Source organism: Hyla sarda, chromosome 7 (genome assembly GCF_029499605.1).
Source record: "Hyla sarda isolate aHylSar1 chromosome 7, aHylSar1.hap1, whole genome shotgun sequence".
Taxonomy (NCBI): Eukaryota; Metazoa; Chordata; class Amphibia; order Anura; family Hylidae; genus Hyla; species Hyla sarda.
The window spans coordinates 181,724,129-181,750,330 of NC_079195.1; the positions used below are offsets into that span (position 1 = coordinate 181,724,129).

The window sequence follows — 26,202 nt, forward strand, 5'->3', positions numbered from 1 at the left end:
TGAATGCCGGATGACTTGCGTGACTTATCCGCCACCAACTAGGGTTCAAGCCGCAATGTTTTAGGGCACTTTCTGCCTGGCGAAACAAACAGAAATTTTTCTGGCCACTGCTACAATACCAAATTTTCCAGCCAGGTGTACATGCCTAATTTTTCGGGACTCTGCTGCTGCACTTGTCATGGTGCTGCAATTTCTCTGGCCGCTGCTACAGCTGCAGCTGCGACAATACCCAATTTTTCATCCATCTGTACATGCCTAATTTTTCTAGCCTCTGCTGCTGCACTTGTTATGGTGCTGCAATTTTTATGGGCGCTGCTACAGATGCGACAATACCAAATTTTCCAGCCAGATGTACATGTCTAAATTTTCTGGCCTCTGCTGCTGCTGCACTTTTTCTGGTGCTGCAATTTTTCTGGCTGCTGCTACAGATGCGGCTGCGACAATACCAAATTTTCCAGCCAGGTGTACATGCCTAATTTTTCGGGACTCTGCTGCTGCACTTGTCATGGTGCTGCAATTTCTCTGTCCGCTGCTACAGCTGCTGCTGCGACAATACCCAATTTTTCATCCATCTGTACATGTCTAATTTTTCTGGCCTCTGCTGCTGCACTTGTTATGGTGCTGCAATTTTTATGGCCGCTGCTACAGATGCGACAATACCAAATTTTCCAGCCAGGTGTACATGTCTAATTTTTCTGGCCTCTGCTGCTGCTGCACTTTTTCTGGTGCTGCAATTTTTCTGGCTGCTGCTACAGATGCGGCTGCGACAATACCAAATTTTTCATCCATGTGTACATGCCTAAATTTTTCTGGACTCTGCTGCTGCACTTGTTATGGTGCTGCAATTTTTCTGGCCGCTGCTACAGAAGCGGCTGCAACAATACCAATGCCTAATTTTTCTGGTACTCTCTGTCCATTTTCTGGTAATCTCTGTCCATTTTAGCAACCGTGGATATTAGATGTATGCTAAGGGTAGAATGGTGGCTCAGAGGTTAGCACTGCTGCCTTGCAGCGCTGGGGTCTTGGGTTAAAATCCCACTATGTGCTGCCTCAAGGGGGGCTCTAACTATGTGCTGCCTAATATGGGGGAATCTATGTGCTGCCTAAAGGGGAGCTCTAACTATGTGCTGCCTAATATGGGGGAATCTATGTGCTGCCTAAAGGGGGATCTAACTATGTGATGCCTAAAGGGGGCTCTATGTGCTGCTTAATATGGGGGAATCTATGTGATGCCTAAAGGGGGGATCTAACTATGTGCTGCCTAAAGGGGGCTCTATGTGCTGCCTAAAGGGAGGCTCTAACTATGTGCTGCTTAATATGGGGGAATCTATGTGCTGCCTAAAGGGGGCTAAAGCACGTTATTCCAAACCATTTAGGAATAATAGTGATTTATGCCCTTTATGGATTAATACCAGACTCTGCATCAACTATGTAATTTTCCATGGGAGTTTTGCCCTCTGGCATCCCCCTCCGGCACGCCACAGTACAGGTGTTAGTCCCCTTGAAACAACTTTTAAATCACTATTGTGGCCAGAAAGAGTCCCTGTGGGTTTTAAAATTCGCCTGCCCATTGAAGTTTTGCGGAAGTTAGCGTTCGTGGTTCGCGAACCAAAAATGTTATGTTTGCGACATCACTAGTGGGGGGGTCCACTGTTCTGGAACCACAGGGGGCTTTGTAAACGCACATGGCCTCCCACTTCTATTCCAACCAAATTCTCTCACCAGAAGCTCAATGGCACTCCTTCTCTTCTGAGCATTGTAGTGCGCCAGCAGAGCACTTTACATCCATATATGGGGTATTTCCATACTCCATTTTTCTCCAATTACCCCTTGTGAAAATAAAAATTTGGGGTAACACCAGCATTTTAGTGAAAAAAATCTAATTTTTCATTTTCACGTCCAACTTTAGCGGAAATTTGTCAAGCACCTGTGGGGTGTTAAGGCTAACTGTACCCCTTGTTACATTCCTTGAGGGTTGTAGTTTCCAAAATAGTATGCCATGTGTTTTTTTTTTTTTTTTTTTACTGTTCTGGCACCATAGGGGCTTCCTAAATGCGACAATTGCCCCCCAAAAACCATTTCAGCTAAATTTGCTTTCCAAAAGCCAAATGTGACTTCTTCTCTTCTGAGCATTGTAGTGCGCCGGCAGTGCACTTGACGTCCACACATGGGGTATTTCCATACCCAGAAGAGATGGGGTTACAAATTTTGGGGGGCATTTTCTCCTATAACCCCTTGTAAAAATTTAAAATTTCGGGGAAAACCAGCATTTTAGTGAAAAAAAAATCCACTTACAAATCCAACTTTAACGAGAAGTCGTCAAACACCTGTGGGGTGTTAAGGCTCAGCGGACCCCTTGTTACGTTCCTTGAGGCGTGAGGCGTGTTTCCAAAATGGTATGCCATGTTGTTGTTTTTTTTTGCTCTTCTGGCACCATAAATGGGACATGCCCCCCAAAAAGCCATTTCAGAAAAACTCACTCTCCAAAATACCATTGTCGCTCCTTCCCTTCCGAGGCCTCTAATGCACCCACAGAGCACTTGACATACACATATGTGGTATTTACTTACTCAAGAGAAATTGGGTTGCAAACTTTGGGGGGCTATTTCTCTTTTTACCCCTTGTAAAATTTCAAAAACTGGGTCTACAAGAACATGCAAGTATAATTAATTTTCTCCTTTACCTTAGTGCTGTTCCTGTGAAACACCTAAAGGGTTAACACACTTTCTGAATGTCATTTTGAATACTTGGGGGGGGTACAGTTTTTTTAATGGGGTAATTTATGGGGTATTTCTAATATGAATCCACTCCAAAACTGAACTGGTCCCTGAAAAATTCCGATTTTGAAAATTTTGTGAAAAATTGGAAAATTGATGCTGAACTTTGAAGCCCTCTGATGTCTTCCAATAGTAAAAACCTGTCAATTTTATGATGCAAATATAAAGTAGACATATTGTATATGTGAATCAATATATAATTTATTTGGAATATCCATTTTCCTTACAAGCAGAGAGTTTCAAATTCAGAAAAATGCTACATTTTCAACAGTTTAATGAAATTTTGGGATTTTTCACAAAGAAAGGATGCAAGTAACAACGGAAATTTACCATTAACATAAAGTAGAATATGTCACTAAAATACCAGCACGGAATCAGAATAATTGGTAAAAGCATCTCAGAGTCATTAATGCATAAAGTGACAGTGGTCAGAATTGAGAAAAAGGGCTCATTCCTTAAGGTGAAAAAGGGCTCAGTCCTTAACCCCTTAACGACGCAGGACGTATATTTACGTCCTGCGCCGGCTCCCGCGATATGAAGCGGGATCGCGCCGCGATCCCGCATCATATCGCGTGGGTCCCGGCGCTAATCAACGGCCGGGACCCGCGGCTAATACCACACATCGCCGATCGCGGCGATGTGCGGTATTAACCCTTTAGAAGCGGCGGTCAAAGCTGACCGCCGCTTCTAAAGTGAAAGTGAAAGTGACCCGGCTGCTCAGTCGGGCTGTTCGGGACCGCCGCGGTGAAATCGCGGCGTCCCGAACAGCTGATCGGACACCGGGAGGGCTCTTACCTGCCTCCCCGGTGTCCGATCGACGAATGACTGCTCCGTGCCTGAGATCCAGGCAGGAGCAGTCAAGCGCCGATAATGCTGATCACAGGCGTGTTAATGCACGCCAGTGATCAGCATTAGAGATCAGTGTGTGCAGTGTTATAGGTCCCTATGGGACCTATAACACTGCAAAAAAAAAGTAAAAAAAAAGTGTTAATAAAGGTCATTTAACCCCTTCCCTAATAAAAGTTTGAATCACCCCCCTTTTCCCATAAAAAAAATAAAACAGTGTAAAAAAAATAAAAAATAAACATATGTGGTATCGCCGCGTGCGTAAATGTCCGAACTATAAAAATATATCATTAATTAAGCCGTACGGTCAATGGCGTACGCGCAAAAAAATTCCAAAGTCCAAAAAAGCGTATTTTGGTCACTTTTTATATCATTAAAAAATGAATAAAAAGTGATCAAAAAGTCCGATCAAAACAAAAATCATACCGATAAAAACTTCAGATCACGGCGCAAAAAATGAGTCCTCATACCACCCCATACATGGAAAAATAAAAAAGTTATAGGGGTCAGAAGATGACATTTTTAAACGTATACATTTTCCTGCATGTAGTTATGATTTTTTCCAGAAGTGCGACAATATCAAACCTATATAAGTAGGGTATCATTTTAACCGTATGGACCTACAGAATAATGATAAGGTGTAATTTTTACCGAAATATGCACTGCGTAGAAACGAAAGCCCCCAAAAGTTACAAAATGGCGTTTTTTTTTCGATTTTGTCGCACAATGATTTTTTTTTCCGTTTCGCCGTGCATTTTTGGGTAAAATGACTAATGTCACTGCAAAGTAGAATTGGCGACGCAAAAAATAAGCCATAATATGGATTTTTAGGTGGAAAATTGAAAGGGTTATGATTTTTAAAAGGTAAGGAGGAAAAAACGAAAGTGCAAAAACGGAAAAACCCTGAGTCCTTAAGGGGTTAAAGGGGTTAATGGGATATGGGGTGCTAAATAGTTTACCACTATAGGGTCAGAAATACACATTTGTGTTCCTGATTCTATAGTGTTCTTTCAATACTCTGTTGACAACTTTATTTCAGTTTTAGGAGACACCAACAAGAATAACTGAGTAGTCAGACACATTTTATTTATTTTTCTATACCCAATGTTTGTGTATAGATATTTTGTAGAATAATTTTATTAGAAAAATAAGATTTCAAGAGCTGTGAATAGCGAGGTTATGATATATATTAAAGTTTGCCTTAAAATATGCAATTTATACAGTTAATTTTAACATTGCCTGCTTACTTTTTATTTTCTTCTTTTTATCACGCTTGGGGGGGGGGCCTCAGATTCTTTTTTTCGCCTAAGGCCTCAAAAAGTCTAGAGCCGCCTCTGAAGCAGGGTTCTGTACCTGAGGACTAGCAGGGCTCTGTACACAGAGGACAAGCAGGGCTCTGTACACAGAGGACAAGCAGGGCTCTGTACACTGAGGACAAGCAGGGTTCTGTACACTGAGCACAAGCAGGGCTCTGTACACTGAGGACAAGCAGGGCTCTGCGCATTGAGGACAAACAGAGCTCTGTACTCTGAGGACAAGCAGGGCTCTTTACACTGAGGACCAACAGGGCTCTGTACTCTGAGGACAAGCGGGGTTCTGTACACTAAGAACAAGCAGGGCTCTGTACACTGAGGACAAGCAGGGCTCTGTACACTGAGAACAAGCAGGGCTCTGTACACAGAGGACAAGTAGGGCTCTGTACACTGAGGACAGGCAGGGCTCTGTACACTGAGGACAGGCAGGGCTCTGTACACTGAGGACAGGCAGGGCTCTGTACACTGAGGACAGGCAGGGCTCTGTACACTGAGGACAGGCAGGGCTCTGTACACTGAGGACAAGCAGGGCTCTGTACACTGAGGACAAGCAGGGCCCTGTACACTGAGGACAAGCAGGGCTCTGTACCCAGAGGACAAGTAGGGCTCTGTACACAGAGGACAAGCAGGGCTCTGTACACTGAGGACAAGCTGGGTTCTGTACATGAGGACAAGCAGGGCTCTGCGCACTGAGGACAAACAGGGCTCTGTACACTGAGGACAAGCAGGGCTCTGAACACTGAGGACAAGCAGGGCTCTGTACACTGAGGACAAGCAGGGCTCCGTACACTGAGTACAAGCAGGGCTCCGTGCATTGAGGACAGGCGGGGCTCTGTAAACTGAGGACAAGCAGGGCCCTGTACGAGAGAGAGAGCAGGGCAGCGGGCGCACTGATCGGTGGCACAGTGAAGTAGCGCTGCTGCGCTTAGACGTGAGGTCACGTCACCCCCACGCTGACGTAACCTCACGTCTAAGCGCAGCAGCCGGAGATCAAAGCGCCTATCCCAGGCAGCCACTGCGATTCTCTTACAGGTCTGCCATGGCTGCGTGGGAGATGCAGCACCGTTCCCTGGGCCCAGCCCAGGTGTGTGCCGGGCCCTGGTGTTGCGAGCAATTTCCCCAAAAATTTGGGATTTAATGTGACAGACGGCGGACAGCGGGCCCTTTTCCCGGCTGGGCCTTCGGACAATGGCCGAATGGACTGGCCAGTCCGTCCGCCCCTGCAGGTAAGGCCATCATTTTAGCTGATCGGGACCCAATGGAGGTCCCAATCAGCCCCTAGGGGTCTGGTTCTGTATTTATTTAGGGGCCTGGGGTCTGAGATTTTTTCAGGGGATGGGGTCCAAATTTAGTTTTGTTGCTATAAAGTGTATGACATCAGAAGTGAGGGACCATAGATGTCTCAGCAGTGAACTCTACAGTCCTCAAGAGATATTATCATGGTGATCTAGACCAGATGAAGGGAAGGAGAACGACTCCAATCAGATCAGATGCCACTTGTGAGTCCCGAGATTATTGATTCGCTGTCCGCTCTCCTGATATGTCTATTATAGTAAATTATTGTTTTACCCATGAGATAAGAATTCTGGTGTATCTTGGAACTCTGTTTTTTCCATTCACCTCACCCCCACAAAATGGCAGACAAAAACCGCCATACTTTTCTTAGCTGTTCTTTTGAGCATAGCCTTAGACCAGTGTTTTCCGAACAGTGTGTCTCTAACTGTTGCAAAACTACAAATTCCAGCATGCCTTGCATACTGGGAGTTGTAGTTTTGCAACATCTAGAGACACACTGTTCGGAAAACACTGGTCTAAGACTATGCTCAAAAGAACAGCTAAGAACATTATGGTGGTTTTTGTCTGCCATTTTGTGGGGGTGAGGTGAATGGTACCCAGTCGGAATTAAATCCCCCATAGATTTCCAGGAGGAATAACAGGGGGCAGCACAATACAGAGTTCTAAGGAAAGATCAAGAATTATTTCCTCAGCATAACTTCAAGGTAAAAAATGTAAAAAATGTAAAAAAGCTTGGGGGGCAGCTGTCGCCGGAGATCGTATTTTATTGTTTACAAGGTAAAATAGTTTCACATTTAATATGCTGAATTATTTCATGGTGGATGCAGGTATTTAGGAAAACAGACATGACAGGGCAGTAGATAAATCCTCTATTATAGTTCTGTATGCTCCCAGGGTGATTCTTCTCTGTAGGTCCTGTGTGGTGTCATCTATATGGCCACTGTATAATGCTATTATTTGTTATAATGCTGCTTGTATAGTGGTATTGTAGACCTGTCACTGATAAGTTTTTTCTATTTTTCATGCTTATTTTCTTATTGTATGGTTAACATATAAGCTGGAAGAGTAGTGACTAAAGCGTTGCCATGTTTACATCTGTTTTGTGGCCATATTTGTGGCCTTATTTCCAGTCATATATTACCGCAAACATGGCTGAAATTTTTGACTGCTTTTTTTCCAGCAGTTTTTGCTTGAAAAATATCTATTTTAACCCCTTAAAGGGGTACTCCGGCCCTAGACATCTTATCCCCTATCTAAAGGATAGGGGATAAGATGTCAGATCGATGTGGTCCCGCTGCTGGGGACCCCCGGGATCACCGCTGCGGCACACCGCTGTCATTACTGCACAGAGCGAGTTTGCTCTGTACGTGATGATGGGCAGTACAGGGGCCGGAGTATCTTTACGTCACGGCCCTGCCCCTCGTGACGTCACGGCCCGCCCCCCTCAATACGAGTCTATGGGAGGGGGCGTGGTGGTTGTCACGCCCCTGCCATAGACTTGTATTAAGGGGCGGGCCGTGATGTCACGAGGGGCAGAGCCATGATGTCACACTGCTCCGTCCCCTGTATCGCCCGTCATTACGCACAGAGCGAACTCGCTCTGTGCAGTAATGACAGCGGGATGCCGCAGCAGTGATCCCGGGGGTCCCCAGCAGCAGGCCCGCGACGATCTGACATCTTATCCAAAGGATAGGGGATGTGTGCCTTCAGCTGTTGCAAAAGCTACAACCCCCAGCATGTACGGACAGCAGAAGGGCATGCTGGGTCTTGTAGTTATGCAACAACTGGAGGCATACTACTTTGGCTGGGGATTGTAGTTATGCAACAGCTGGAGACACACTGGTTTGCTACTTAACTCAGTGTGCCTTCGGCTGTTGCAAAACTACAACTCTCAGCAGTCACCGACAGCCAACGGGCATGCTGGGAGTTGTAGTTATGCAACCAGCAGATGCAGCACTACAACTCCCAGCATGCACTTTAGCTGATTGTGCAAGTTGGGAGTTGTAGTTATGCAACAGCTGAAGGTACACTTTTCCATTGAAAATATGTGCCTCCAGCTGTTGCAAAACTATAAGTCCCAGCATGCCCATAAGGGAATGCTGGGAGTTGTGGTGGTCTGCCTCCTGCTGTTGCATAACTACAGCTCCCAGCATGCCCTTTTTGCATGCTGGGAGCTGTTGCTAAGCAACAGCAGGAGGCTGTCACTCACCTCCTACTGCTGCTGCTGCTCCACGCCGCACAGGTCAGTCCCGCCGCCGCCTGGCCCCCGTACAGAGAGATCGCAGAGGGCCCCAGCGGTCGGACCCCCGCGATCTCAAACTTATCCCCTATCCTTAGGATAGGGGATAAGTTTTTCACCACTGGACTACCCCTTTAAGGCTGCTTTACAACTAAAGCAGTATTTACCAACTAGCTGCTGCAAAACCAACAGCTGTCGGGGCATGCTGGGAGTTGTGGTTTTGCAATATCTGGAGGCCCCCTGGATAGGTAATACTGATATAAACATCCCTAGTGGTCTGAAGCAGTGAAGATTATGTTCCAGTACTGAACACATGGTGGGCCAGGGCCGGGTCACGTGACTCCAAGCTGTCACTATATGACAGCGTTCCCTAATTCGTGGCTCTCGCGCTATTACATAGCTACAATTCCCTTCATGCTCGAAAGCCTGGAGAGCCACAGACTGGGGAACAATTGGTCTATGTGCTCCACTAACCATATCCCACCAGTCCCATCCCTAAAAGAACCCCCACACAGCCTGACAAACGGCTAGAAGAACCGCACGAGCACAAAGTGTCCATAGTTCCGCGGAACGATCCTTCTGCGCCCAGATACCGGTCGGAAGACGGAAGCGCACGTCACGTGGAACGCACGAACCGGAAGTAATGTGTCAGGAAGGAAAGAGATGTCACGCTGCGGAAATAGAAAATAAACAGGGAGATGCGGCTGTGCTGTGGGTAAGTGCTGAGTTATCAGTCCTGCAGTGGGGAGGGCGCAGTGTTCATACCCTTTTAATGCCCACTACAATAACAGCAGCTCTGGATTGCTGCCAGTTTAATAGTTATTAGGATCTTTATATTATTTGCTGTTTTTTTTGTGTGCAGATCTATAAGGTCTCTGTAGTGGGGCAGCTTACTGTATATTACCTCAGTGGCTCAGATACACACATGTATATTGGCATTATATATATATATTTCTTATTAATTTGTTGTTTTTTATTTTTTGCAGCAGGGTTTCACTTTTCTTTCCATTTATTTAGTATAGGAATGGGGATTACAGATGGTCATATCCATTTAAATACATGGTAATGCAGACTGTTATTCACTGTTAGCTGTGTTTCCCAACCAATGTGCCCCCAGCTGTTGGAAAACTACAACTCCCTGCATGTAGTTTGCAACAGCTGGAGGCCCAGTGGATGGGAAACAATGGTAGGGGTTAAGTGGAATGTTCGTCAATGCAGTGTATTACTAGAGGAGAAAAGAACTTCCTGCCCCATGGATGACACATTTGTCATACACACTACACATCCCAGCAAGCCTTATATGCACTGTAAAATGGACGCCACAGGGTCAGAGGGTGAAGTTACATTAATAATAATATATGCATCAAGGTACAAAGAATAAATGTCCAAATACAATGGTGTCCGCTCACCTCCGGAGGCAGATCTACGACACACACCTGTGCTGCCACGGACCCACCGGTCCCGCCCCAGCTTCAACAGCGTATGGAAAGGAAGGATTGTCCGGCACCAGGTATGCTCTAAAAGATTTCTTTTTATTCATGCCATAGCAAGGAAACAGACATCACAGAACTGTAGTAACTGACGCGTTTCGCTCTCTCTTGAGCTTAAACGTAGACTAAGTTCAACAGACAAACATGCAAGTTTAAAATAGAGACTCAATGGTCACATGATAAAATACCTGACATAGGTAGCATTTGTAAAAACCCGGCATGGATATCATCTGTTAGTATTACAGAATGGACTGAATCCCTTCACTAGTGCGTTTTTTACTCGCTTACTGTGTGATTACCCTATGAGTGTAAATGTACTCTAAACATTATGTGCCAAAACAGGCAGGTATATACGTACAACTACATGCACATAATAGATTACGGTATGTTGATATCGTACATGTACAGGTCAATAGTAGAATAGAATAATCAACCTCATTGTCTATATAATTCAGGGACCTGCGTGCATGTATGTATATACTAAAACTACATGTATATAATAGATTACGGCATGTTGGTATCATACATGCACAGGTCAATAATAGAATAGAATATGCAATCTCATTATCTGTATAACTCGGAGACCTACGTGCATGTATATATATACACTAAAAGATGATATATATGCTATGAATTAATAGATATACATAACTAGAAGATAATTCAATGCACAATTTACTCTGTTTTATTTTACATATATATCCATTACGTATTAATACCATAACTTTCAGTAACTGCACTCCAATAGGTATCTAAACACACTAGGCGGAATCACCCTCCTGACACTCGTACCAAAAATCTGATGATCTACAAAAAATATATAAATAAATAATAAAGGGCTACGACGCTAGGGACATCCGAGGGGGCAAAAAAAGCTAGACTATGTTCCTATGTACAGGTCATAATTAAATCTAAGCGTTTATTCATATCCAAAAGAAATATCCAGTATGTTTCTCTATTGAAGAGGCGTTTTCTCGCATCTCCTCCTCTGATGCCTATTTTAACTCTTTCTATACCAGACACCCGCAGGGAATCCAACTCCCCCGCGTGCACATCCCGAAAGTGGCGTGATAACATGGAGATGCCAACTCCTTCACTCCTACTATCAGAGATATGTCTCCTGATTCTAGTTTTAAGGGTATTGGTAGTGCACCCTACATATTGCATGTTACACTTGGTACATTTGGCCACATAAACTAACATAGTGGTATTGCAGTTAATGTATTCACGTAGTTGGTATGATTTTTTAGTTACACAAGACATTATTTCTTTAGAATGGTGCATATATTTACATGTAATACATCGATTGTGACCACAACCCCAATTTCCTACAATATCGAGCCAATTGCCATGTTTTATTTTATCCTTTGTCTTATAATCTACTTTTTTAGAATTAAATAGACTTGGTGATAGAGAGGAGCCCAATGAAGGTGCTTTCCTAGAGACCGCCATGATGCCCTCTTTAACCACCTCCCTCAGTATTGGGTCTCCCTCTAAAACTGGTATATACTTTTTGATTATATTTTTAATTTGGGCGAATTGCGCACTGTATGTGGTGACAAAGACTGCTCTTTTTTGTTTATTTTTGGCATTTTGTGAATTATTTGTTCTATTTCTTTTCCCAGTATATTTGATCAATTGCTCTCTATTAATGCCTTCTACTCTTTCCTGAGCCTTGTTCAGACAGTCCTCTGTATAGCCTCTTCTGGCAAATCTGCTTTTTAGCTCTCCTATCTCTTGTTCCCATTGTACAGGGTCAGAGCAGTTCCTCTTGGTCCTGCACATCTCCCCAAAGGGAGTATTCTGAACCACATGCTTTGGGTGGCAGGAGGATGCCATAAGGACTGAATTTGTTGCCGTCTCCTTTCTATAGGGGACGACAACAATCTTAGACTCTCTGCTGGATAGGGAGATGTCCAGAAAGGATCAGAAAGAGTGGAGTGAACATATGTCTTGGGCTACCTGTGATGTAGTGGGATTATATCCATCCATCCCATGGGATGCGGGTCTTACTGCCCTGGCATTTCACTTGGATCAATATAGCAGCTACTCCCCGGGTCTGAAGGAATTTATCGTCATGGTTACAGAATTTTTGTTACAACACAATTATTTTATGTTTGATGGCGATTTCTTCCTTCAGACCCGGGGAGCGTCCATGGGTGCCAAATACTCACCCTCCTTTGCAAATATTTTCATGTTTTATTGGGAGCAGCAATTTTTGTTTACACCCAGTAATCCTTTTTTTGAGGACATCTGCTGGATAGGGCGCTATATAGATGACTTATTGATTATTTGGGGGAGCACAGAATACCATTTTTTTGAGTTTGTTTTTATATTAATAATAACTATTTAAATCTTAAATTTACAGCTCAGTTTAGTAGCACCTCAGTAACTTTCTGGACATCTCCCTATCCAGCAGAGAGTCTAAGATTGTTGTCGTCCCCTACAGAAAGGAGACGGCAACAAATTCAGTCCTTATGGCATCCTCCTGCCACCCAAAGCATGTGGTTCAGAATATTCCCTTTGGGGAGATGTGCAGGACCAAGAGGAACTGCTCTGACCCTGTACAATGGGAACAAGAGATAGGAGAGCTAAAAAGCAGATTTGCCAGAAGAGGCTATACAGAGGACTGTCTGAACAAGGCTCAGTAAAGAGTAGAAGGCATTAATAGAGAGCAATTGATCAAATATACTGGGAAAAGAAATAGAACAAATAATTCACAAAATGCCAAAAATAAACAAAAAAGAGCAGTCTTTGTCACCACATACAGTGCGCAATTCGCCCAAATTAAAAATATAATCAAAAAGTATACACCAGTTTTAGAGGGAGACCCAATACTGAGGGAGGTGGTTAAAGAGGGCATCATGGCGGTCTCTAGGAAAGCACCTTCATTGGGCTCCTCTCTATCACCAAGTCTATTTAATTCTAAAAAAGTAGATTATAAGACAAAGGATAAAATAAAACATGGCAATTGGCTCGATATTGTAGGAAATTGGGATTGTGGTCACAACCGATGTATTACATGTAAATATATGCACCATTCTAAAGAAATAATGTCTTGTGTAACTAAAAAATCATACCAACTACGTGAATACATTAACTGCAATACCACTATGTTAGTTTATGTGGCCACATGTACCAAGTGTAACATGCAATATGTAGGGTGCACTACCAATACCCTTAAAACTAGAATCAGGAGACATATCTCTGATAGTAGGAGTTGGCATCTCCATGTTATCACGCCACTTTCGGGATGTGCACGCGGGGGAGTTGGATTCCCTGCGGGTGTCTGGTATAGAAAGAGTTAAAATAGGCATCAGAGGAGGAGATGCGAGAAAACGCCTCTTCAATAGAGAAACATACTGGATATTTCTTTTGGATACCAGATACCCGCGGGGAATGAATAAACGCTTAAATTTAATTATGACCTGTACATAGGAACATTTTTGCCCATAGGAGCCTGTACATAGGAGCTTTTTTTGCCCCCTCGGATGTCCCTAGCGTCGTAGCCCTTTATTATTTATTTATATATTTTTTGTAGATCATCAGTTTTTTTGGTACGAGTGTCAGGAGGGTGATTCCGCCTAGTGTGTTTAGATACCTATTGGAGTGCAGTTACTGAAAGTTATGGTATTAATACGTAATGGATATATATGTAAAATAAAACAGAGTAAATTGTGCATTGAATTATCTTCTAGTTATGTACCGTATATACTCGAGTATAAGCCGACCCGAGTATAAGCCGAGACCCCTAATTTCAACCCAAAATCCCAGGAAAAGTTATTGACTCGAGTATAAGCCTAGGGTGGGAAATACCTCATCCCCCCCCTGTCATCATCCAGACCCATCATTAACATCCTCATCATCATCCCCTTGTCATCATCCCACACATCCCCCCTTGTCATCATCCCACACATCCCCCCTTCATCATCCCACACATCCCCCCTTCATCATCCCCTTATCATCCCGCACATCCCCCCTTCATCATCCCCTTATCATCCCACACATCCCCCCCTTCATCATCCCCTTATCATCCCACACATCCCCCCCTTCATCATCCCCTTATCATCCCACACCCCCCCCTTCATCATCCCCACCCCCCTTCATCATCCCCACACCCCCCCTTCATCATCCTCTTCTCATCATTCGCCCTCAGTGGTCTTCAACCTGCGGACCTCCAGAGGTTTCAAAACTACAACTCCCAGCAAGCCCGGGCAGCCATCGGCTGTCCGGGCTTGCTGGGAGTTGTAGTTTTGAAACCTCCGGAGGTCCGCAGGTTGAAGACCACTGCGGCCTTCAACATCATCCAGCCCCCTCTCACCCCCCTTTAGTTCTGAGTACTCACCTCCGCTCGGCGCTGGTCCGGTCCTGCAGGGCTGTCCGGAGAGGAGGTGGTCCGGAGAGGAGGTGGTCCGGGCTGCTATCTTCACCGGGGGCGCCTCTTCTCCGCGCTTCCGGCCCGGAATAGAGGCGTTGCCTTGGCAATGACGCAGAAGTACGTTGGCAATGAACGCACCTCTGCGTCGTTGTCACGGCAACGTGACTATTCTGAGGCCGGGCCCGAAGCGCTTAGAAGAGGCCTCCCCGGTGAAGATAGCAGCCCGGAACCACTATCCCACCGGACCACCTCCTCACCGGACAGTCCTGCAGGACCAGACCAGCGCCGAGCGGAGGTGAGTACTCAGAACTAAAGGGGGTGAGAGGGGGCTGGATGATGTTGAAGGCCGCAGTGGTCTTCAACCTGCGGACCTCCGGAGGTTTCAAAACTACAACTCCCAGCAAGCCCGGACAGCCGATGGCTGCCCGAGCTTGCTGGGAGATGTAGTTTTGAAACCTCTGGAAGTCCTCAGGTTGAAGACCACTGCGGGTGGGGGAGTTCACTCGAGTATAAGCCGAGGGGGGTGTTTTCAGCACGAAAAATCGTGCTGAAAAACTCGGCTTATACTCGAGTATATACGGTATATCTATTAATTCATAGCATATATATCATCTTTTAGTGTGTATATATATATACATGCACGTAGGTCTCCGAGTTATACAGATAATGAGATTGCATATTCTATTCTATTATTGACCTGTGCATGTATGATACCAACATGCTGTAATCTATTATATACATGTAGTTTTAGTATATTACATACATGCACGCAGGTCCCCGAATTATATAGACAATGAGGTTGATTATTCTATTCTACTATTGACCTGTACATGTACGATATCAACATACCGTAATCTATTATGTGCATGTAGTTGTACGTATATACCTGCCTGTTTTGGCACATAATGTTTAGAGTATATTTACACTCATAGGGGGACATGTATCATTATTTGTGTATGGTAGAAGCATTTTACCCCTTTTCCCGAATTCTAAATTATGTGCAGAAGCGCTAAATTTATCAATCAAGTGCAATGAGCTTCATAAATTGTGGGTAAATATAGTAATCTCCTAAATCCACTCTTTGGAAAATAGAATCAATGATTTAGAGCATCTTGCTACGTTAAGTCCAAGATGGCTTATACTTGCGCAAAAAAAAACAGCTCTTGTGGCAAAATTTTTGGTGTAAAAAAAAAGTACGCAGTTAATAAATCCATGTGTACTATAGATGTCACTCCAAGGTACCCTGATTCAGCCACATCTGGAGGACATGCTCTACCAAAACGTGCGCAAAAAAAATTGCGCAAAAAAAGGGCTTGCGCAAAATTTTGCGGAAAAAAATACACACAAAACAGGGGTAAAATCTTTGATACATGTCCCCCATAGGGTAATCACACAGTAAGCAAGTAAAAAACGCACTAGTGAAGGGATTCAGTCCATTCTGTAATACTTACAGATGATATCCATGCCGGGTTTTTACAATTGCTACCTATGTCAGGTATTTTATCATGTGACCATTGAGTCTCTATTTTAAACTTGCATGTTTGTCTGTTGAACTTAGTCTACGTTTAAGCTCAAGAGAGAGCGAAACGCGTCAGATTACTACAGTCCTGTGATGTCTGTTTCCTTGCTATGGCATGAATAAAAAGAAATCTTTTAGAGCATACCTGGTGCCGGACAATCCTTCCTTTCCACAAAGAATAAATCATCACAAAAGTCAACCCAAACAATTAGCATATATGAAAAAAACCTCCAGGACATCATCCAGGTTACCATCTTCTTTTATAACCCCTGACTTCTGTATTTTCCACACCTGTAGATCACTTATCTTTCAACAAACGGGGGTAGTGATCATTTTTAGGGACCATAATGGTCATTCTAAAAAAAGTTTAGGTTAGAAAGCACTTGAAACAGCGCAGTGGGGGAATATTTATCTATTTGTAGACATGATAGAGAAGGATTTCGTAGGTGCAGGAATTTCGGTGCTGATCAAGGCAAGGAGTCTTAGAGGTAGAAGTATCCACCATGAGGCTTATTAACAACAATGCTACGTGTTTCGCTGCGCATGTGCAGCTTCATCAGGCATGGGAATTTGGAGCAACACCCGGGGTTAAATACCCTAAGGGCATTAACCCTTGAATGACAAGATTCAAAAAGTTAAGTATATATAAACATCCAAAATTAAAATATACATATATCAATAATTTAGACCAAACTATATAGAGTAGAATATATTATTTCTTTACTATATTCTACTCTATATATAGTTTGGTCTAAATTATTGATATATGTATATTTTAATTTAATTTTGGATGTTTATATATACTTACATACTATACTTATTCAGGGGTTAACCCCGGGTGTTACTCCGAATTGCCATGTCTGAGGAAGCTGCGCATGCGCAGCAAAACACGTTGCATTGTTGTCAATAAACCTCATGGTGGATACTTCTACCTCTACGACTCCTTGCCTTGACCAGCACCGAAATTCCTGCACCTACGAAGTCCTTCTCTATCTTATTAACTAAACTTCAGGAAGGCTGCAGACGGGCATACATAATCTACATACGCTTAACATTGCTGTGTATGAGGGTACACAACTCATATTGGTAAGCAGTGATTTACCCTCCCCCTCCCTTTGTTACAATCGATACTCCACAAGGAGTGCCTTCTGTTTCTCTCTTTTCAAACCCTTTGTAGAGGAAGAGTGATCGCTTAATTTTTAAAAAGATCCCTCAAAAATGTAAGAAGCAATCTAGTTGGTTGTTATGGGCAACTGCTCCACTATTCATCTACACAGGTTTATATAAATCTCTCCCTCTAGTGTCTGTAACTTAGAATACTGATGGCAACACATAGCTGCATTTACTGTTCTATGAAATGATGTCTTGCGCTTTCCTACAATGCCGCCAGATGTTGCTTTGCAGGACAAGGTCAGCTGTTGTCGGAATTGAGCTCTTTTAGAAGCCATCAGGGACAATGAGCAGTTTTTTTTATGTATTTTCACCTCATCACTTTAGGACCACTTCATGGCCTGACCGCTCAATGTTTACATAAGATGGACGCTACTGATTATAAGCAAGACCGGGCTCTCCAACCGCAAGACCCTCAGGTAGACTGGGTGTATGAGTTCTTGTTTCTACAGTCAAAGATTACTTTATTGCACTAAATTAACAAAAGTCTGTATTATATAATAGAGTGGAATTCAAATACGTATGCAAGTGGAAGATGGAGAAATCATGTGTGTGAAGGTTAAGGAGGAGGAGATACCAGCTGACATCAGCCCAAGTAAGTAATCAGAAAAGCATACAGTATCACTTGGACAGCAGGGGATGTCCATACCCATAAGCCTTTTTGGTCTATATTTCCAATAAAATATACCTAAAGATCAGGTCACAAAGGTTGCATGAATGAAAAACTGTCTTGTAGTGTCCTAGGCACAACTATTACAAGTGTCCTGGAGGCGGATCCTCTGCCCAGAGCTTTCCCGACCCTCCTCTTTGCGCTGAGTGACAGGTCTAGTGGCCAATCAGGAGGCCGCTAGATCTGTCACTCAGAGTTTAGAGGTGGGTTGTGGAAGCATAAGTGCACAGAGCTCTGGGCACTTATCACGAAAGATCTGCCTCCTGGGCACATGCAATAGTCTTGGCTAGGACACTTCAGGACAGTTTTTGTTCATGCAACCTTAAAGGGGTTATCCAGGAAAAAACTTTTTTATATATCAACTGGCTCCAGAAAGTTAAACTGATTTGTATATTATTTCTATTAAAAAAATCTTAATCCTTTCAGTACTTAGGAGCTTCTGAACTTAAGGTTGTTCTTTTCTGTCTAAGTGCTCTCTGATGACACGTGTCTCGGGAAACGCCCAGTTTAGAAGCAAATCACCATAGCAAACCTCTTCTAAACTGGGAGTTTCCAGAGACACGTGTCATCAGAGAGCACTTAGACAGAAAAGAACAACCTTAAAGGGGTATTCCAGGCAAAACCTTTTTTTATATAAATCAACTGGCTCCGGAAAGTTAAACATATTTGAAAATTACTAGGAAACAAAAGAAGTAGAAATATGTGCAGCTCACAATTATATCACCAACCGAGGACAAATGGGTAATGCACCTATACCTATGGTGCCAATAATAAATATTAGAAAAAGAGACAAAAATACCCAGACCTCAAGGAAGGTAAACTATATGAATCAATTGAAGGAAACAAGGATCGTGCTTCCATTATAATAGGATATACAGATTTTATTAAAAATTGATATAAAATATTCCCCCTCATAAGGGGCCCGTTGTGAGAGGAGTAGACAATGACCTAAAATAGACTGGTAACTAATATCACTGGTAACTAATATCACAGAATGCACTATTAAACTGGAACAGTTATAGACAAATTGCACTGAAATAGTGAAGGCAAAATATACTGATATGGACTGAAAGAGTTAAAGGCCCTTGAATTGCCGGAAAGTCTCTTGGAAAACAGTCCTTTTCACTGGAGAGATGATAATGTAATATTGTAACAAGTTCCTCTTAATGGATGGCAATGAAACAATGTTTGGTGTGTTAAACTGAGGAAGTATTAAAGTTCACAGTTGCTAGTTTCACTGTATCACTGTGTCAGGACAGATAACAGGCAGCTTGGTGGTACATTACCGGTCCTGAGAGCGGAAGACTCCCGTGAGGCTGGATGGATCTAGCACTTGGATGGTGCAGGTGGGCTTCCTCCGAGTCCCGGCGCTGGCAGGCGTCGGGGATGAACACTTTCAGAGTTGGCACTCGCTGGTGGAAAAGTCCTGCCGTGGAGACCAGGTCTGCAGCAGACCAGTAGTAGATGCCTCTGCCTCGCATGACTACTGAAGAAGGGGTCCATTCATATACCCTGAAACGCGTCTAGTCAGTTTGCGGACTATCACTGACTGTACTTGCCACTTAAATTTTATCTGGACATACCTCTGTGGCCTTGCTGGTCCGGTCCGGAGACGACCCTGTTGATCTTGCCGCTCCGGTCCATAATTTACATCTAGTTTTGAGTGGATCCTCAGCGAGCTGTGGAATCAAAGCACATCCTGCAGGTGCTGGCACTGACATCACACGCCACCCTCACGAGGCAGAGGCATCTACTACCGGTCTGTTGCAGACCTGGTCTCCACAGCAGGACTTTTCCACCAGCGAGTGCCACCTCTGAAAGTGTTCGTCCCCGACGCCTGCCAGCGCTGGGACTCGGAGGTAGCCCACCTGCAGTGACCATCCAAGTGCTAGATCCATCCAGCCTCACAGGAGTCTTCCGCTCTCAGGACCGGTAATGTACCACAAAGCTGCCTGTTATCTGTCCTGACACAGTGATACAGTGAAACTAGCAACTGTGAACATTAATACTTCCTCAGTTTAACACACCAAACATTGTTTCATTGCCATCCATTAAGAGGAACTTGTTACAATACAGTATTACATTATCATCTCTCCAGTGAAAAGGACTGTTTTCCAAGAGACTTTCCGGCAATTTAAGGGTCTTAACTCTTTCAGTCCATATCAGTATATTTTGCCTTCACTATTTCAGTGCAATTTGTCTATAACTGTTCCAGTTTAATAGTGCATTCTGTGATATTAATTAGTTATCAGTGATAGTCTATTTTAGGTCATTGTCTACTCGTCTCACAAGGGGCCACTTGTGAGGGGGAATATTTTCTATACATTTTTAATAAAATCTGCATATCCTATTATAATTGAAGCACGATCCTTGTTTCCTTCAATTGATTCATATAATTTACCTTTTGTCTCTTTTTCTAATAATTAAAAAATCTGTTTAACTTTCTGGAGCCAGTTGATATATAAAAAAAAAGTTTTCCCTGGAATGCCCCTTAAATTACCTGAACATTGGTTATATTTTTATCTTCTCTCCCTGTCCTCTGGTATTTTTATCTTCTCTCCCTGTCATCTGTGTGGAACTGCAAGCAGTTTTGAGAGTTCACTGTGAAGCCACGTCCATCATCCGTTCTTTGTACAAGTATGAAACTCCCAGATAAACAATGTAGTTCCACAACAGTTGCAGATCGTTGTCTTCAATAAAATTTCATCCTGTTCCACATCAGGATCACGATATCCTCATAAAAAGTTAATATACTTTTGTGGAGACCAGTAAAACAAATAATCAACTTTTTTTTTTTCTCCTGCAGATGGATCTAATGATAGTAATACACCAGAGCGACACCTCAGACTCCGTTATTCTCTGTTAAATCCTGACAAAGAAATAAAGGTATTATCGGCATACGTATGACATGGAGGTGTAACATCTTGTTGCATCGTTGCCGCATTACAAAGCAATATTTGTGATATCATCAGGAATATTCAGTTCTGAACAAAAAAGTACAGAGATCTGCAACTAAACTGATAAGGGGCATGGAGGATGTAATTTATAGGGAAAGATTAAAATAATTCATTGAGTAGGTAGATGGCTTGTTTATAAAATTATGATGAGAAGTTGTTTCATGTTAAACCACCTGAAAAGACAAGAGGCACTTCTTCTACCTGGAGAAAATAAGTTAATGCTTTCTTTATGATAAGAACTGTGAATCTTTGGCGAAGATCACTCAGGAGGTGGTCACAACAGAAAAATTTGAGAATTACAAAAAAAATAAAAAAAATATGTTTAGATGAGTTCTTAAAACAAAATAACCTTATTGCTTATATACATTTGCCAAAATCACTCTCTCTATTCATTTCTATGAGTATATCACAGAAATCAGCAGAGAAAGTCACCTCTGGTGGGATTCAGCAAGGCCAAGTCAGAATGGAACATAAATTAAAAATAAAGCCACAGTAAGGCTGGGTTCACACTACGTTTTCTCCCATTCGGGAGCGCATACGGCAGGGGGGAGCTAAAACCTTGCGCTCCCGTATGCCTTCGTATGCGCTCCCGTATGTAATTCATTTCAATGAGCCGGCCGGAGTGAAACGTTCGGTCCGGTCGGCTCATTTTTGCGCCGTGTGCGCTTTTACGACCGGACCTCAAACCGTGGTTGACCACAGTTTTAGGTCCGGGGGAAAAGCGCATACGGCGCAAAAATGAGCCGACCGGACCGAACGTTTCACTCCGGCCGGCTCATTGAAATTAATTACATACGGGAGCGCATACGAAGGCCTACTGGAGCACGAGGTTTTAGCTCCCCCCTGCCGTATGCGCTCCCGTATGGGAAAAAACGTAGTGTGAACCAGCCTAAGGTAAATACCAGAGTGGCTATGTAGCATATGCAGATAAGTAAAAAATAAAAATGAATTCATTTTTCAGCAGTAATATCTTTGGTTCCTTTATCTTACATGAATCCAGATTTTTATGTATATAAATAGGTCCATATATAGCTGTAGTCTGGGTTTTTGGTTTTCACTAGATTTTAGATCTTTCTTGGTTTGGGGTTATAAAGTGACCTCTTTTAATTTGTTAGCCAATGAAATGTTTTTAGTTGATGGGTCCACAAGAGAGATGCTCTTTGCTGCCCCTATTTACTACGGCTAAGTAAAGAGGATCTCAAAAAAGTGAGCAAGTATATAAACTCATAATACACATCTTCTACAAGCAGTGTAGTGGATTCAAACATACAACATGGGCATTTGCTTTGGTGTGTTCTCTGTACTCCTGCCAGAGCCAGAAAAACATGCAAAGAGCACAAAACTGATGTTGCCCTTGTTTGTGGAGTAAAAGTAAAAAAAATGTAATAATTGGTGAGTGCCACAGTTGCTCTATATTCAATGAATGTGGGTCTTTCTACAGTGGGGATCAAAAGTTTGGGCACCCCAGGTAAAAATTTGTATTAATGTGCATAAAGAATCCAAGGAAAGATGGAAAAATCTCCAGAAGTCATCAAATTACAGATTAGACATTCTTATAATATGTCAACAAAAGTTAGATTTTATTTCCATCATTTACACTTTACACTTTTATTTCCATCATTTACACAAAATAACAGAAAACAAAAAAATGGCGTCTGCAAAAGTTTGGGCACCCTGCAGAATTTATAGCATGCACTGCCCCCTTTGCAAAGCTGAGACCTATCAGTGTCATGGATTGTTCTCAATAATCATCTGGGAAGACCAGGTGATGTCAATATCAAAGGTTTTAAAAGCCCAGACTCATCTGACCTTGCCCCAACAATCAGCACCATGGGTTCTTCTAAGCAGTTGTCTAGAAATCTGAAGCTGAAAATAGTTGATGCCCACAAAGCTGTAGAAGGCTATTAGAAGATAGCAAAACCTTTTCAGATGTCAATATCCTCTGTTCGGAATGTAATTAAGAAATGGCAGTCATCAGGAACAGTGGAAGTTAAAGCAAGATCTGGAAGACCAAGAAAAATATCAGACAGAACAGCTCGCAGGATTGTGAGAAAAACAATTCAAAACCCATGTTTGACTGCACAATCCCTCCAGAAAGATCTGGCAGACACTGGAGTTCTGGTACACTATTCCACTATAAAGAGATACTTGTACAAATATGCTCTTCATGGAAGAGTCATTAGAAGAAAACCTCTTCTACGTCCTCACCACAAATATCAGTGTTTGAACTGTGCAAATGAACATATAGACAAGCCTGATGCATTTTGGAAACAAGTTCTGTGGACCGATGAGGTTAAAATTGAACTTTTTGGACGGAATGAGCAAAGGTGCGTTTGGAGAAGGGGAACAGAATTTAATGAAAAGAACCTCTGTCCAAGTGTTAAGCATGGGGGTGGATCAATCATGCTTTGGGGTTGTATTGCAGCCAGTGGCACAGGGAACATCTCACGAGTAGAAGGAAAAATGGATTCAATACAATGTCAGCAAATTCTGGATGCTAACTTTAATGCCATCTGTGAAAAAGCTGAAGTTAAAGAGAGGATGGCTTCTAAAAATGGATAATGATCCTAAACACACCTCGAAATCCAGAGGGGGGATTACATCAAGAGGCGTAAACTGAAGGTTTTGCCATGGCCTTCACAATCTCCTGACCTCAACATAATTGAAAATCTATGGATAGACCTTAAAAGAGCAGTGCGTGACAGAGAGCCCAGAAATCTCAAAGAACTGGAAGACTTTTGTAAGGAAGAATGGGCAAAGATACCTCAAACAAGAATTGAACGACCTTGTGTAGAAAGAAGCCACGGCACTCGATCCGGATGCAATTAAAAGGCTTTATTCCCGCTGGAGGTACAAGGACACATCAGGAGGGGGAGAAGAGACGGGACTACATCCGTTTCACAGATCTGTCTGCTTCTACCTAATTATATTAAATGTGTGAAGGAAGGAGAAGTGACGTAGGGACCGGTAGAAGCAGAGAGATCTGTGAAACGGACGTAGTCCCGTCTCTTTTCCCCCTCCTGACGTGTCCTTGTACCTCCAGCGGGAATAAAGCCTTTTATTATTATTATTATTATTATTTCTTTATTACTCCATTTCAATAATATTAATTATACATTCTTCATAAAATTGCTCTTTAATTTTCTTCACATATTATCAATATTACAAAATGTTATACCCCCACCCCCCCCCTATACACTTCTCAAGTCTGGTTCCAGTGCCCTGTCTGACCCACATCACCCGCATCTATTTCAAACTGTTGCCAAAAAGTTATATAGATTTGTAACTAACTTCTACCTAAAAAAAAAAACTCAATCCCTCCAGCACCCATCAGCTGCTGCACGCTCCACAGGAAGCTGCGCAGTTCCCTCCAGTCCGACCACAGTTCTCTCCGCCGACCCCTCCCTCCGTGAGTAAATGCAAATCCCCATAGCAAACCTCTCCTGCTCTGGACAGTCCCTGACATGGACAGAGGTGTCAGCAGAGAGCACCGGGGCAGACCCGAAACAACCACACAACCTCCCCCGGAGCACACAGCAGCCGACAAGCACCAGAAGGGCAAAGATCCTTTACATAGAAGTAATTTACAAATCTGTACAATTTTCTTTTCAATAGTTTTTTTTATTGGATTTTTCAAAGAAATAAACAAGTAAACAATCAAACATTCACTGAAAATGATACGAATTGACAATATTCATAAGGCAGTATTCAGTATAAGGATCTAAAACTAACAGTATAACGAACCAAAAGGGACACATATGCTGTTGATAGTTATATTAACCTATGGCCTATACCGTGCAATACCTACATGAAGACAATGACAGCCTCAGAAAAAAGGCTCCTAAAGATATTAACATACATATAAACAGGTATCTTACCCTTAATTTTCTAATTCCGTGGGCATTCCGCCTCGCTCCAGATGAGATATGTGATCGGATATTCAGAAGAAGAGACTCACTATGTACTTAGATGGTGGTTTAATAATGTTAATGTAGTGTAAAAGAAATGGTCAATTGCAGTCAAATTGACACGTCCAGACATCCCAATGTTTTCTAAACATAGTCATTTTGTTTTCCTGCCTAGCAATCACCTCTTCAAAAAGTAAGTTATAATTTACCATATGTATGATTTCAGCAATAGTAGGGATTTCCTGTGATCTCCATCTCCTAGCAATTAACAATCTAAAGTTATGTAAGATATGGCAGATTGGAACCTGGATTCTGTCAGGGAACCCATCTATCCCTAGCATGAGGAGAGCCAGCTCATTGGGAATTATATAAATCGTGGGGGACATGGACTGTAGAAGGGATAGGAGGTCATCTTTGATTTTGGTTAATTTTGGGTATTTCCAGAAAATGTGGGACAGTGACCCGATCATCCCGCAACCTCTCCAGCAATTAGGATCCTGACCTTCGTATATGGTCGCTAATTTCTTAGGTGCATAGTACCACCGATAATACAACTTCTCCAGCTGTTCGCCATGACTCGAACATCTGGAGAAATGTCTACCTATGTGAAGGGCCTTTAGCCACATTGAGATCGGAAACATTCTCCCCAGTTCCTCTTCCCATTTCAACATGTATTTAGTTTTAACCGAATAAGAGTCATTATTGAAAAAAAGAGTACAATGAACCTAAGCCCGGTTTTTGGCTACAAGTGGAAGAGTCTATCAAATCCGAAAGACACTGTGGAATTTTACAAGTGGGGTTGCTAAATTTCTTCAGATGTAAGGTTAGTTTGTCGTATGTGGTCCTCTCTGAATCCGGGACTGCAAAGGCTTCCTGAAGCTTGTCAAAAGATTTAATAGTGGAGTCCTCCAGAACGTCCCCTATATATGCAATCCCTAAATTAGTCAATACATCTAGGGAAATATTTTTGATGTATTTGCACAATGACATAAAGGGGATTTTGCGAGTGGTAAATATCAGATTTGTGTCCCTCACATTTAAGGCGTCGCACCACGTTTGTAAAGCGTATTTAGTAGATGGCAGGATAGGTCCAATCATGGCGCCAAACTTGCATGGATTAAGCCAAAGACTGCTCCAATCTAGGATACCCAAATACGAAGATTCAATATCTGCCCAGACAGGTCTATTATAGGCCTCTACATTACATTTTAAGGACTGTTTGATCACTATAGCCGCCCTAAATAAGCTAGCAAATTAGGAACACCAGATCCGCCATTGGCTGACGATCTTTGAAGAATATTTGCCGCCACTCTCGGGCGGTTCCCTCCCAAAATGAACCTAGACATCAGCGACTGAAGCTTTGTGATGTATTTTTTTGGTATATTAATAGAGATGGATCTAAATAAATATAAGATTTTAGATAAATAAAGCATTATAAACAGTATTCTTCGCCAAAGCCAACTCCAATGTTTAAGAGATATGTTATTTAACTCCAATTGTAGTGAATTGATAAATGAGGGGATATTTGCTTCTATTAAGGTGTGATGGGAGTTGGTAATATCTATACCCAAATAAGGGATACCAGATGTAGCCCATCTATAAGGAAAACTAAAAGAGATCTGTGTGACAATTTTATCTG

The 26,202-nt window shown here is 42.7% G+C and overlaps 1 protein-coding gene across 1 annotated transcript in view; it reads left to right on the forward strand.

Moving 5' to 3' along the window:
* Positions 1–16,080: 16,080 nt before the first annotated feature.
* The window catches only part of LOC130282826 (uncharacterized), a 34,329-nt gene continuing 24,207 nt past the window's right edge, over positions 16,081–26,202 (forward strand). Inside the window, exons 1-4 of the mRNA XM_056531641.1 lie at positions 16,081–16,104; positions 17,356–17,447; positions 17,533–17,623; positions 20,505–20,584. Coding sequence (XP_056387616.1) covers positions 17,394–17,447; positions 17,533–17,623; positions 20,505–20,584 — 225 coding nt within the window. The 5' untranslated portion in view covers positions 16,081–16,104; positions 17,356–17,393. The remainder of the gene's footprint in view (positions 16,105–17,355; positions 17,448–17,532; positions 17,624–20,504; positions 20,585–26,202) is intronic.